This window comes from Anomaloglossus baeobatrachus, chromosome 7 (assembly GCF_048569485.1).
Source record: "Anomaloglossus baeobatrachus isolate aAnoBae1 chromosome 7, aAnoBae1.hap1, whole genome shotgun sequence".
Taxonomy (NCBI): domain Eukaryota; kingdom Metazoa; phylum Chordata; class Amphibia; order Anura; family Aromobatidae; genus Anomaloglossus; species Anomaloglossus baeobatrachus.
Genome location: NC_134359.1, coordinates 33,904,073 through 33,919,596, shown reverse-complemented (window position 1 = coordinate 33,919,596; position 15,524 = coordinate 33,904,073). Strand labels below are relative to the sequence as shown.

General features: G+C 43.3%; 1 protein-coding gene across 1 annotated transcript in view; it reads left to right on the top strand.

Moving 5' to 3' along the window:
* Positions 1-335: 335 nt before the first annotated feature.
* Positions 336-15,524, top strand: part of RND3 (Rho family GTPase 3) — a 35,752-nt gene continuing 20,563 nt past the window's right edge. Inside the window, exons 1-2 of the mRNA XM_075317187.1 lie at positions 336-661; positions 1,566-1,653. Of these exons, the coding sequence (XP_075173302.1) occupies positions 389-661; positions 1,566-1,653 (361 nt within the window). The 5' untranslated portion in view covers positions 336-388. The remainder of the gene's footprint in view (positions 662-1,565; positions 1,654-15,524) is intronic.

Here is a 15,524-nt window from a genome sequence, read left to right as displayed (position 1 = left end):
CTTTTGCAAAAGCAAATGCAATGTATTGTTCCCAGTGCAATAAATAGAATACCATAATAGCTCTTTGCTTCACTCAGTTTCATTGATTTCTACTCATTTTGTTTTATGCAGTAAAGTTCAATGCAATTTTGCTATAGCTACAAGAAAAGAAACCTTCCGAGGAGGGGGTAAAAAATGATTAAAAACTCCTGCATCGTGTAATTTCACTAGTGTCCACTAGATGGCGCGCTGGATACAATCAGCAGTGGGAGGCTGCAGCATGGTGCTCATACAGCAAGGCTCCCTACAATGAAAAAGGGAGGATCTGTGACATAAGGATAGTGCAGGAGGCTGGACACATAAAACCAGCCAGGAGTAGTGAAACAAAGCTCAGTCACCTCTCTATTGGATGTGTTATTACAGCTCTGCTCTGGGAGGACACAACAGCTGGAGGGGATTGCTGGGAACCTGCTGCTGCCCCTTTCTCTGCACAACTTCTATTGTATCTGCAAAGAGGAATAAGTTCTCATCAATGAAGGAGAGAAGAAGCAGCCAGAAACTGTCTAGCAAATCTATGATGGATCCCAACCAAAATGTAAAATGCAAAATTGTGGTGGTGGGAGACAGCCAGTGTGGGAAGACTGCTTTACTGCATGTCTTTGCAAAGGATTCCTTCCCAGAGGTAAGTCACTAAAAGCTTAAGGCTTATCCAGCCACTCAGGGGTTAACTAGCCCCCTACTGAGAACTAATCCCTCGCCCCCCATCTGTTCTCAGGGGTATATGATTACTGCAATAGTGTAATATCAGCTACAGGTTTGGATTGTAACCTGCAGAGCTTGCAATCTACACCCACACATATGCACATGGAGATGCATTTATTGCAAATATTAACTTTTTTATTTATATATATATATATATATATATATATATGTATATATATATAAATAAAATTGTTTTATATAATATATAATAATACATATATTACACATATATAATATGTATAATATATATAATTGTGTATAATATACTATATGTATATATATATATATATATATATATATATATATATATATATATATATATATATATATATATATATATATATATATACAATATACTCACAGTACTCTATGTCCAGAGGTTAATTAGGTATTTCATCTTATGGCTCTCCTCAACATATATATATTATATATATACACACACACACACACACACACACACACACACACACACACACACACACACACACAGTATATATATATATATATATATATATATATATATGTATATATATATATATATATATATATATAATCTTTGTCTAAATATATACTCTATTGTTTCTAGGTAAATTTATACTGTGTATTGTTTCTATCTAAATATTTATACTATGTATCATTTTTAATGTAAATATTTGTAGAATTCTGAGGCTTTTGTATCATTTTGTAGCCAGTGCTCAGGATTTTATCACCCCCCCCTTTGTAGGGACATTTGTATAAGTTTGTGCGTGCATCACGTTATTTATCATTGCGTCCATCTATATATTCGACCCTTGGGATAACCTGATTTTTGTCTTTCCGCTCAGAATTACGTTCCTACCGTATTTGAGAATTACACGGCCAGTTTTGAGATTGACACCCAGAGGATAGAGCTGAGCCTGTGGGATACGTCTGGTAAGAAAGCCTTCATTTCTCTAACCAATGTGCATTGGGTGGTCTCTGTAGAACTTGTGGGGGGGGGTTTGATATTTGGGGGGATTCATTTTCAGGTCCATATGTTTTCGGAGTTGATTGGGAAGGGCGGTTCGTTAACCCTCTATAGGGCTTTCTGTCACATGGGGATACAGATTCAGGCCTAATCTGTGGTCAGGCATCGCTGCCCGTCCTGCCTATCTCTGCTCTGCAGTATTCCTTGGCACTGGTGATGACAGACTAGGGTCATATAATTAAAGTCCCAGCTCCTCTGGGGACAATTGCCTTTAAGAGTCACTCCGCTCTGTCTTCATCCTGCTGTCAGTTCCTCTGTTGCCAGGCGGGCATTTTTCCAAATCTCTACTGATGCAGTGCTTGCTTTATGTCTATGCCATCTACCAAGGGCTGAATTTTTGCTTGTGCACAATCACAATGATTGATGATGATGATGATGATGAGCTTTGGACGTCGCCAGCGATTGCATAAGATCTGACCGTACCCGTACGCCTGCGCTGACCATCACATGTACAATGTTACATGCGCAGGATGGAATACGCCGCACACATGAAAGGCATGCTTCACTTTTGTCATCACGCCAGGAGGGTGGCATGCGGTATGCTCTGACGTCCGGCCTCAAATATTTCCCCGAGATCATGTTACGGTTACTGTAGAGCACTTGTATGGTTAAAGTTTCCCCAGTCTGGAGAGAAGGATCTTGTAAAGGTGACATTGAGTTATAACGAGCCTGTAATTTGATTATATAGGTGTCTGAGCGGGTTCCTCAGACCTTCTTAAAATGCCACCTCGCCAGCTGAGCCTCTGCCACCGGACACATCAGACTAATGACCATTGTCATAGCCGTTCATCATCTCTGCTGCGGTATCGTAAAGTTATCAGCGCCGTCTTATTTTACGTTCCGCTGAGCAGCTCTGTAAAATTTGGGGGGCTTTGTACTCAACGTCATGGTTTTTGGAGGGAACACATTTTTCTCTTCTATGAAATATATATATTTTTTTTCTTTTTGGCTTCCTCCAGTGTTTCATAGTCCCTTCTATAATCTGTTTGAAATCTATCCTCATGATTTATTAAATATATTTCTTCTAAAGATATCTTTGGTATAAGTATATTCCTTCTAAAGGAGAAAAAAAATTGAGGTTCTTCCAAGCACCGTCACAGGAAGACGCTGTACAATGGAGACCGGAATAGATCGGAAAGTACTCACTTACTATATATAGTGTATCAAGAAGTGCTAAGAAAACCCATAGCGTAGCTGTCAGGAACCCAGCACGAGCCATATGTGTGTGTGTATGCGCGTCTTCTCAGCTTCTTGAAGGTTGCCCACACAAACTGCTATTTTCATGGTGGCACCAGCTGCTTGAGTTGATGGTAGAAGAAGTTGTCCGGTTCTGATCAACATCTGTTCAGTGCGACAGATGGGAAAGTCATTGGGATGACAGATGTGGGTGTGCAAATATTGTTCAACTCAACCACTGATAGGCAGATGTCTACTACTGACGGTCAATGAGGTGTCCAACCTAACCATCCATGGGCAGTGTGAAGCATGGACAATCACTAGTAGACATCTTCCCATTAGTAGTTGGGTTGAACAATATTTGTAAACCCACATCTGTCATCCCAATGACTTTACCATCTGCCGTACTGAACAGATATTGATCCGAACCGGACACCTTTTTCTGCCATCAAGTCAAGCAGCTGGTGCCACCATGAAAATAGCATCTTGTCTGGGCAACCTTCAAGAAGCTATTTTCATGGTGGCACCAGCTGCTTGAGTTGATGGTAGAAGAAGGTGTCCGGTTCTCATCAACATCTGTTTAGTCCGGCAGATGGTAAAGTCATTGGGATGACAGATGTGGGTGTACAAATATTGTTCAACTCAACCACTGATAGGCAGATGTCTACTACTGATGGTCAATGAGGTGTCCAACCTAACCATCCATGGACGGTGTGAATCATGGACAATCACTAGTAGACATTTGCCCATTAGTAGTTGGGTTGAACAATGTTTGTAAACCCACATCTGTCATCCCAATGACTTTACCATCTGCCGAACTGAACAGATGTTGATCAGAACTGGACACCTTCTTCTGCCATCAACTCAAGTAGCTGGTGCCACCATGAAAATAGCAGCTTGTGTGGGCAACCTTTAAGAAGTTACTTTCATAGTGTCACCAGCTGCTTGAGTTGATGGCAGAAGAAGGTTTCTGGTTCTGATCAACATCTGTTCAGTCCAGCAGATGGTAAAGTCACTGGGATGACAGATGTGGGTGTACAAATATTGTTCAACCCAACCACTAATGGGCAGATGTCTACTACTGATGGTCAATGAGGCATCCAACCTAAGCAGCCATGGATGGTGTGAAGCGTGGGTCTTGTCCACCATATGTAAAAAAATGGCTTCCTCCAGAGACTGGTTGACCTCACTTTATTGGAGATTTGCTAACCTAGTTGAGTTGTTGGATGTTCTCATTATCTCCTAAAATCTTGGCCCAAATTTCATGGCGTTAAACATGGATATACAGTAGTTAGGGTCATCTTCTAGTCTGCAGACCGACCATGTGAGTGGATGTTCATGATGCCCAATATGCTACTAAGGCCACACTGGTGTTAAAATGTGAATATGGGTGGGGTCATCTTCTGGTCTGCAGACTGACCGTGTGAGTAGATGTCTGAAATGCCCAATAGGCTACTGGGTCCAAACTGTTTAATAGTTCTGTGAAGGCCTTCTTTTGCTCACTGGATATAATGCCCTGGGCAACTAAGAGTTTTTCCCTAAAGGCCACAATATTTTTGATTAATGTCAGACAAACAACTGATTGGCCAACAACTCCGCCATATTGAGGACTACTCATCCCTGCGAGCTGCTGCCAGACTCATGATGCCAGCATCTCTCCAGTGAGAACAAAAGGAATCTGCTGTTCCTTCTTCACTTCCCAAATGTTACCTGTCGGGGAGGTATTGGGAAGCCTCATACACATTGGACTTGATAACTGATATTAGGGGTTTGGCTAACTTTTGGTCTCTTGTGTATGGGGGACTGTATACAGTTTCACTGTAGACTTTACTTATTGTAGACCCACCAGTCAACCATCCATCGTTATGACCTCTAGACACCAACCCAATCTTTGTTTTTTGGGGTTTTCTATATTCCTTACCCTAATGTGCTCCACTAGCATTCCTACAGTACATCTCATGCCTTAATTTGCCCCATACTGGCTGCTGGAGGTAGGGGAGGAATGTAGTCGCTCCTATGGAAATAGTTGACATTCCAGAGATTTCAGGCTCCTGATCTGCTGACTGCGAGGTTGGAGATCTGCTGGTAGAGTGTGACCTGATGTTTATCATTCAATTTTAGGGGTGAGTAGTTATCACACCCCCCACCCCCATCTGGCTGTATCCTTTACTTTGAACCCTTTGCTAACAGGCTTATAACCTTGTTATATAGCAGTTCCTCCTCTAAGAAAGGATTTCATTGGCGAATATGGGGGGGGGGTTTAGCTCGGTATTGATCTATTGATGATTTATATTCTGTAGTGAAATTTATTTTTTTTTAATTTTCAAAATACAGTTTTATTATTGGCACCAATGTAATGCTGATAGTCATGCTGTGTAGATACAGGATTCTCGGTGCTCAAGCCATCCCTATAAATCCCGCTGGATAGCTAAACTAAGTTTTAAATATTTAAATTTCATTTTTAACCTAAAAAAAGAGGTTCAAAAAAAAATTCTACTATATATTGTAAGTAATTCTCCTCCAAATAAGTAATATTTTGCATACAATTTAAAAAAAAACAAAAAAAAAAAAACGTTTTTTTGTTCCCATGGAGTATCACTTGATACATCTATCCATTTTTGGCAATGTTTGGACATTCCTGGAGGATTTACTTCCGAGTAGAATGTGCAGTAATGTAGATGAGGGTCACAAGAAGAAAGATGATGACAAATGGGGGAATGACCTCTGATGACCTCCTAGGCACATTGTAGGGAGAGGGAGGAAGGGAGGGGGGGTCTGTGTCCTGCAGCGTCAAGGACATCCGGATTTCATGTGCAGCCCTTGTAAGCGGATCTCAGGGGCACTGAGGGTGTGGAAGATCCTGAAAGATGATCCCATGGGGGCAGAGGGTGTGGAAGATCCTGAAAGATGATCCCAGGGGGGCAGAGGGTGTGGAAGATCCTGAAAGATGATTCCAAGGGGACAGAGGGTGGAGAAGATCATGAAAGATGATTCCAGGGGGACAGAGGGTGGGGAAGATCCTGAAAGATGATTCCAGGGGGACAGAGGGTGGGGGAAATCCTGAAAGATGATCCCAGGGGGACAGAGGGTGGGGAAGATCCTGAAAGATGATCCCAGGGGGGCAGAGGGTGTGGAAGATCCTGAAAGATGATTCCAAGGGGACAGAGGGTGGAGAAGATCATGAAAGATGATTCCAGGGGGACAGAGGGTGGGGAAGATCCTGAAAGATGATTCCAGGGGGACAGAGGGTGGGGGAAATCCTGAAAGATGATCCCAGGGGGACAGAGGGTGGGGAAGATCCTGAAAGATGATCCCAGGGGGACAGAGGGTGGGGAAGATCCTGAAAGATGATTCCAGGGGGACAGAGGGTGGGGAAGAGCCTGAAAGATGATCCCAGGGGGACAGAGGGTGGGGAAGATCCTGAAAGATGATCTCGGGGGTACAGAGAGTGGGGAAGATTCTGAAACATGATTCCAGGGGGGCAGAGGGTGGGGAAGATCCTGAAAGATGATTCCAGGGGGACAGAAGGTGGGGAAGACCCTGAAAGATGATTACAGGGGAACAGAGGGTGGAGAAGATCCTGAAAGATGATCCCAGGGGAACAGAGGGTGGGGAAGATCCTGAAAGATGATCCCAGGGGTACAGAGAGTGGGGAAGATCCTGAAACATGATTCCAGGGGGACAGAGGGTGGGGAAGATCCTGAAAGATGATTCCAGGGGGACAGAGGGTGGGGAAGACCCTGAAAGATGATTCCAGGGGAACAGAGGGTGGAGAAGATCCTGAAAGATGATCCCAGGGGAACAGAGGGTGGGGAAGATCCTGAAAGATAATTCCAGGGGGGCAGAGGGTGGGGAAATCCTGAAAAATTATCCCAGGGGGACAAAGGGAGGGGAAGATCCTGAAAGATGATTCCAGGGGGACAGAGGGTGGGGAAGATCCTGAAAGATGATCCCAGGGGGACAGAGGGTGGGGAAGATCCTGAAAGATGATCCCAGGGGTACAGAGAGTGGGGAAGATCCTGAAACATGATTCCAGGGGGGCAGAGGGTGGGGAAGATCCTGAAAGATGATTCCAGGGGAACAGAGGGTGGGGAAGATCCTGAAAGATGATCCCAGGGGAACAGAGGGTGGGGAAGATCCTGAAAGATAATTCCAGGGGGGCAGAGGGTGGGGAAATCCTGAAAAATTATCCCAGGGGGACAAAGGGAGGGGAAGATCCTGAAAGATGATTCCAGGGGGACAGAGGGTGGGGAAGATCCTGAAAGATGATTCCAGGGGGGCAGAGGGTGGGGAAGATGCTGAAAGATGATTACAGGGGAACAGAGGGTGGGGAAGACCCTGAAAGATGATTCCAGGGGGGCAGAGGGTGGGGAAGATCCTGAAAGATGATTCCAGGGAAACATAGGGTGGGGAAGATCTTGAAAGATGATTCCAGGGGGACAGAGGGTGGGGAAGATCCTGAAACATGATTCCAGGGGGGCAGAGGGTGGGGAAGATCCTGAAAGATGATCCCAGGGGGACAGAGGGTGGGGAAGATCCCGAAAGATGATCCCAAGGGGACAGAGAGTTGGGAAGATCCCAAAAGCTGATCCCAAGCAAAAGCGGATGGGGGAAGGGGAAATGGCGAAAATCTCTCATGTTCTGACTTGTGGCTTCTCTCGCCTCCTTGTCCTGTTTTGTCTCTCTCCTGGATATACAGCAACATTCCTTCAAGGTGGTTTCACAAATAGCTGACAGGAGCTCAGAAGACAGTTAAACACTCCTGCCATGATGAGCTTACTGACAGAATTTCTGTTAACTCATTCTGAAGCTAGCAATAGACTATATAAGGTAAAACAGTGAAGAATAAAATTATATATATGTATAAAAAGTAGTAGTAATTGTTAGTTAACCCCCAAGGTTAACTAAATCATTCCATTAATTTAAGGGTATATGCACATAGCACAATGTCCATGTGGTTTATGGTGTGTATTCTGAACTGAATCCATGAAACATCGGTCAACAAACTGCGGGAATAAAACAAAAATCTGAGAAATCTGTGTTATTGGGAGGGAAGTGTTAGTTACATAATTGCCAATATTTCTGTCGGTGATTATGTACTGCTCCAAATCCATCTAGGAATGGATACTTTTGGGTGGGCCCCAAACCCCAACCCCTCCGGCCTAGAGTTTTGAGAAATCAGGGACAACTTCAGTTCGGGTGAATTTAGTCTGTGTAGCTGGGTCACGTCTACTCTTCTTCATTGTAGCCTGCGTTCTAGAGCCGGATTTCTCTTGTGGTTTCTGTGTATTTATCCTTCTGCCAAGAATTGTGTTAACAATTAGACAAATATGGCATTGATTAGGCCACATACTTGGAAGTTAAGATCTTCCGGAAGACTTTTTTAATTTTTCTTAAATTTTGAGCACCCGGTCTAAAAGTTCCTAAACCACATTTAAAGCTTCTCTTGGCATCGCTTCCTTGTTAAAAAGCGGTTTCCACCCAAAAAAATGTGAATATAGTTAGCTGTGTATATTACAGTAATAGAGTATTAGTTTAGTGGTGGTTTCTTTCTTTCGCTCTTTCTTAATTTCTTTCCTTTGCTCTTTCTTTTGCTCTTTTTTTCGCTCTTTGTTTCTTTTGTGCTTTCTTTCTTTTGCTCTTTCATTCGCTGTTTCACTCTTTCTTTGATCTTTCTTTTGCTCTTTGTTTCTTTCGCTCTTTCTTTCGCTCTTTCTTTTTGATCTTTCTTTCGCTTTCTTTCGCTCTTTCTTTCGCTCTTTCTTTTTGATCTTTCTTTCGCTTTCTTTCTTTCGCTCATTCTTTTGCTCTATCCTTCCTTCTTTCTTTCGCTCTTTCTTTCGCTCATTCTTTTGCTCTGTCCTTTCTTTCGCTCTTTCTTTCTTTCTTTCGCTCTTTCTTTCGCTCTTTCTTTTGATCTTTCTTTCACTGTTTCACTCTTTCTTTGATCTTTCTTTTGCGCTTTGTTTCTTTCGCTCTTTCTTTCGCTCTTTCTTTCTCTCTTTCTTTCGCTCTTTCTTTTTGATCTTTCTTTCGCTCTTTCTTTCGCTCTTTCTTTCACTCTTTCTTTTTGATCTTTCTTTCGCTCATTCTTTTGCTCTATCCTTCCTTCTTTCTTTTGCTCTTTCTTTCGCTCATTCTTTTGATCTATCCTTCTTTCTTTCTTTCGCTCTTTCTTTCGTTCTTTCACTCTCATTCTTCCTTTCGTTTTTTTCTTTCTTTTGCTTTTTCTTTCACTGTTTCACTCTTTCTTTGATCTTTCTTTCGCTTTCTTTCGCTCTTTCTTTTGATCTTTCTTTCGCTCTTTCTTTTGCTTTCTTTTTGATCTTTCTTTCTTTCTTTCGCTCTTTCTTTCGTGGTTTCACTCTTTCTTTGATCTTTCTTTTGCTCTTTTTTTCGCTTTCTTTTTGATCTTTCTTTCTCTCTTTCTTCCTTTCTTTTGCTCTTTCTTTCTTTCGCTCATTCTTTTGCTCTAGCCATCTTTCTTTCACTCTTTCTTTCGTTCTTCCTTTCGTTTTTTTCTTTCTTTTGCTCTAATATTGGAGCAAAGCCCTGGTAGGAATTGAGTTCAAGGGATTGTCATGGATTAGAAAATTCTTCTTCCTAAACAGGGCCACACGTGTCTACAGGCTGTGTGTGGTATTGCAATTCTGCTACACTCGCTTATATGGAGCTAATGTGCAATTCCAGACTCAACCTGTTATTGATTGGCGCTTTGGTTTTGGAAGATGAAAGCCAAGTTTTTGTAATCCTGGAGATGCCTCCTTATCCAAGACCGATTGGAGAAAAGCTACAAAAAGTCTCTATTCAACTTATCCGTATATTTCATGGAAATCCTGTTTTGTATCAATATACATTGTGTAATACCTCATTTTTCAATTGGTGGCGCTGCAGGAGAAAATAACTTTTTTGCAGGTAGATTTTCCATAGATTACAGCTGATCGCAGCAATGTTGGAATCCTCTTTTTATCAAGGACTCCGAGGGTCATCCAACGAGGACGAGACTTACTCCTTCCCGCCCGTTGCTTTATAAACTCATAGCATTTCTGTAGTTGGAACCTGCTGTGACGACCCAAGTGCCGGTGCCAAGGTCTGCGCAGGAAAGTTTGCATGTCTGCATCAGGCACATCATTATCCGACATCCAGCAGCTGCTACCGCACTTCACTTGGCAAAGAAGTGAAATCTGGAGCTGCGTAATGAAAGCGAAGCACAATGGCATCTCCTGCCGCTTATTACTGGTGCACCCCTCTCTACAGTCACATATGCCAGGGAGAAAAGATGGAAGGATTTCCTTATTGAAGATGTACCAGGCAGCGTGTATCCAAGCTTACAACAGTTTCCAGCACTGCAGCTCTCAGGACGTGCTGGTAGTTCAACAGCTGGGTAACCGATTGACGACCACGACAGGACCTTGCATAACTCATAATTTCTTCTAGAGTAGTATGTTCTTCTCCCTTGTCTCTTTTCCCTTGTCTCTTCTCCATTGTCTCTTCTCCCTTGTCTCTTCTCCCTTGTCTCTTCTCCCTTGTCTCTTCTCCCTTGTCTCTTCTCCCTTGTCTCTTCTCCCTTGTCTCTTCTCCCTTGTCTCTTCTCCCTTGTCTCTTCTCCCTTGTCTCTTCTCCCTTGTCTCTTCTCCATTGTCTCTTCTCCATTGTCTCTTCTCCCTTGTCTCTTCTCCCTTGTCTCTTCTCCCTTGTCTCTTCTCCCTTGTCTCTTCTCCCTTGTCTCTTCTCCCTTGTCTCTTCTCCCTTGTCTCTTCTCCCTGGTCTCTTCTCCCTGGTCTCTTCTCCCTGGTCTCTTCTCCCTGGTCTCTTCTCCCTGGTCTCTTGTTTCTTGTCTCTTCTTGATTGTCTCTTCTCTCTTGTCTCTTCTCCCTTGTCCCTTGTCTCTTCTCCCTTCTCCCTGTCTCTTGTCTCTTCTCCCTTGTCTCTTCTCCCTAGTCTCTTCTCCCTTGTCCCTTGTCTCTTCTCCCTTCTCCCTGTCTCTTGTCTCTTCTCCCTTGTCTCTTCTCCCTTGTCTCTTCTCCCTTGTCTCTTCTCCCTTGTCCCTTGTCTCTTCTCCCTTGTCTCTTCTCCCTTCTCCCTTGTCTCTTCTCCCTTCTCTCTTCTCCCTTCTCTCTTATTCCGTCTTTCTTTTCACTTCTTCCTTCTTTGTGCTGTTCCTTTGTTGTACTTCCTGGAAATGTTTGAATAAGTTGAGTCTCTATCAGCACTACTTAAGTGTCCGTCCCCTAATGTCAAGACGAATGGTAACACCCAGTTGTCTATTTATACATTTCAGGAGGAATAACAGAGGCACCGTGTATTTTACATGACTAGCGTTGAGCAAATTATTTGCATGACCCTGGTCCAGAGCCACGTCAGACCTCTGTGGCAACCAGACTATGGACTTTCTACCTGCCAACATTCTGGGCGCCTTCTCTGATTGCTAGGCCCCTGCTAGATTTATGATTACATCATGATGTTGATCACACGATGACATCATGGGCTTATAAATTAGAGGTTCCCAAAATACCCGCATGTAGGAGGGGGCTTGCAGCGTTCCGGTCTGGTGGACAATCTTTACCCATCTGACTTCTGAGCCACGGTCCTGCAAATCATGGGACTTCGGAATTATGGGTCTGCAAATCATTTTTGCTCAACTCTTATCCTTGATGCTCAAAATCAATAACTATTAAACAGAAGGTCACACCATTAAAAAATTCAGATAAATTAGAGGCCGGACAGATATACTAAATACAACTGGAAATGATCAGTGTTGCCCCTGTGACCTCTTTGTGTACAGAAAGAATCGGTTACTGGTGCAGTTTGGTCCCGTACTGCACTTTGGAAGTTTAGTATCTGTGTTTCCCTCGAAAATAAGACCTACCAGGATTTTTTAGTCTTTTTGGAGTATATTATTATTATTATTATTTATTATTATAGCGCCATCAATTCCATGGCGCTTTACATGTGATATAAGCCCTACTCCAAAAATAAGCCCTAGCTCCATTTCATCATACTAATGGTATCCTGAAATAGGGCTTGTGCAGCTCTTTCAGGATATTGTTGTATGTTGACCCGTTGTGTTGCTGTTCGTTCCAGAAAATGTTATAGTTGCGCGTACCTGTTGTTAATACAAAATGAATATTCACCCCTCTCTGCTGGCGTCGGGGATTGGTGAGGTCAGACTGCAACACAATAGGGCAACATAAAGCAATAAAAATATAAGACATTCCCTGAAAATAAGCCCTTGCGCATATTTCGGAGTCAAGAATAATATAAGACCCTGTCTTATTTTTGGGGAAACACAGTAGGTGCAGTTTCGTCCACTATATGCATTTACCTCCGGCGGTCTTGTCTGGTGGCGGGTGTCCTTTTTAAGCTTTATCAATATTGATGAATCCTGCTGATAAGCTCAACCTCTGAGGGGCAGCACATGTGGCCATTGTAGTCATCCAAATTCAAGGAATGCAAAAACACCAGGAATATATCCACATTGTATCCACATCTCCCCTGCGGCCCATAAGGGTATGTGCGCACGTTGCTTTTTACCTGCTTTTTACCTGCTTTTTTGCTGCTTTTTCTTCTGCGCTGTTTAATGCCAAAATGGATGTGTTCTTCTATTCAAGCAAAGTCTATGGGAATTTGGGTTTCTTGTTCACACTATGTTGTTCAAACTGCAGCCTTTTTGTGGCAGAACTTTGGTCAAAAACTCAGCTTTTCAAAGAAGCAACATGTCAATTGTTTTTGCCATTTGGGTTTTGCACTGCAAAGCTGAGTTTTTGACCAAAGTTCTGCCACAAAAAGGCTGCAGTTTGAACAACATAGTGTGAACAAGAAACCCAAATTCCCATAGACTTTGCTTGAATAGAAGAACACATCCATTTTGGCATTAAACAGCGCAGAAGAAAAAGCAGCAAAAAAGCAGGTAAAAAGCAGGTAAAAAGCAACGTGCGCACACACCCTTAGTGTGATCACACCTAACCTCAAGCACAGGGAATCCATTTACCCGCGTCTGATAGCAATCTAAGCAATTTCCTGGGGTTTTTATCAAACGTCAGAGCGGTGGGACGATACACACGGCAGTATGGAGCTATTTGCTCAGCGTTGCTGCAGATGTGTCGGTAATGCGTGTGTAATCTGTGCCATATAACGCTTAATCTCTGTGATATTGGAGCCAGATACTGAACTCCAGAAGTTGTAACGAGCAAGAAAAAAAAAATGGTGGCACTCGAATATCTATTACAAAATCTATTCTTCTCCAAACTAGTAAATGAATGCTCATTATGATCTGTGCATGGACTATGATGGTGCCCGAAGGCGTAAAACGATGGTGTGGCAGAGTAATGGTCCCTCATTAGAGCTGACATGGAGCAGATTACGTTCCTGGTCCCGGCAACGAGGACTAGATTGGCACCTGGTGCTAATGTTACCGCTACTAATTCCCACCCGAGGGTTTTAGGGTCTGTCAGTCCACCTCTGTCATCATCACATTCTAGGTTACTGATTGATTAGTTCTGACTTGTCGGATGATGTCACCGCTACCAAATCTACAGTCCCCTCCAGCAACCGGTGTCAAGTGGATTTATGACATGTCCGTTGGTGAATACTTCTCATATTTGATTAGCATAGAAAGTCAATTTTGCGTTCTGGAATTTTTTTTATAGCCTCCGTTCTTTACTTCTGTGTGTGGGAATGGAACTGACAACTTCTGTGGACACCAAATGGAATCTTGAGTGGTTGTCAGTTTTTATTTCCACAAGTCGTGAGGTTGAGGTTTCCAAGACCGGTCATGTAACTCCAGGACTATCTCAGGAGGCCTTTTTCCCATTACTTGACTACTCTTGGAAGCATTGGGTCTTCTTTAGATTTCCTGACTTTGTAATTATGTTGGTCCAGACCCAACCAAACACAATCCGTGTGAAGTGTCGGATGCCAGATGTCTTCTCCCCCGATCCTTCCTCCATCAAAGGCTCGGTAAACGTTTGATTATCCTTCTTCTAGTCCCCGAGCGGAGAGTTAGTTTTGGCTTTGGCTTTGTACTTTCCAATTTTGGTGTATAGAATCTGATGCAATTTCTATGTAGAAGGATATTACGTTTTAATTAAAAATGTTTGCCATCTCCCAGTTGTGCTCCGGCTCCTTTTGTGTTTTGGGGGATGGAGGTTTCGAGCAAAGCATGAAAATGATTAAATAGATCTGCCAAAAAATGTCAGGCTCCCAGTATATCTGGACGGCTTCCAGTTCTCGATTGTGCAACTAGCCCCTGCTAGGACATGTTATGGGTCTCAGTCGAGAGGAGGGTGTGCTCATGCTCAGCAGCGGTATATAATGTATATTGTATGGGATTGTTTATGTGACATTCCAGACAAATCGCTTCCTGACTCTTAAATAAGCCCCGCAGTTTGTGTGGCCCAGGCCGGATTCTTACAACCTCTCCTTCCTTTTTTCTCAGGAAGATGATCCTGAGATCTGGTCATTATTAAAACTCCTCTTCACCCTTTATATATCATACATACGGTATACGGCACATATACTAATATATGCGTGTGTGTGTGTGTGTGTGTGTGTGTGTGTGTGTGTGTGTGTGTGTATATATATATATATATATATATATATATATATATATATATACTAAGAATATATATAATTTTTTTTTTTACTTTAATTTTTTTTTTTTTTTTGCAGTCCCCCCCTTTTTTTTAAAATAAAATCTGTTTCTGAGAAGGTGCAACATTATAGCTCATTGCATTGCCAGTGATTGATGTGAAAGGTTGCTGAGCTGCAGTCTTCTGCCCCCCCCCCCCAAAAAAATGGCCACTATAGTGTATGGCGCTGTTGCCTTCCAGCTTCCAACTGCAGCACAATTTACTGACAGCAGCTGATCAGCGAGGATGCCAGATGGTAGAAACTTCGAAAGTATCAAAGGGACCAGACATTCTCCTCCAAAAGTTATCTCTATTGGTCACCATATATAATGGGTAAATCAATACAATGTTCCGTCTATAAAGGGCTTTTTTCAAGCCGTATATAAAAGGAACACGTGTTGGAGGTTTAACCGGACTTATGGGTTATTAATATCGTAGTCCTGGATAGGCAATAAATGCAGGGGGGTTTGGAAAGAGAAGGCAAGTTCCTTGCCCACATTTAGTCATTGCGCTAATGACTTAAGTAGACTGGCATCGAATACCCTTTTGGTACCTGGGCATCAGAGTGTCTCAGTGGTTGGCACTGTATGGTGGCTCAATGGTTGGCACTGTACGGTGGCTCAGTGGTTGGCACTGTACGGTGGCTCAGTGGTTGGCACTGTACGGTGGCTCAGTGGTTGGCACTGTACGGTGTCTCAGTGGTTGGCACTGTACGGCGGCGCAGTGGTCGGCACTGTACGGCGGCGCAGTGGTTGGCACTGTACGGCGGCGCAGTGGTTGGCACTGTACAGGGGCGCACTGGTTGGCACTGTACGGTGGTGCAGTGGTTGGCACTGTACGGTGGTGCAGTGGTTGGCACTGTACAGGGGCGCACTGGTTGGCACTGTACGGTGGTGCAGTGGTTGGCACTGTACGGTGGTGCACTGGTTGGCACTGTACGGTGGTGCACTGGTTGGCACTGTATGGTAGCT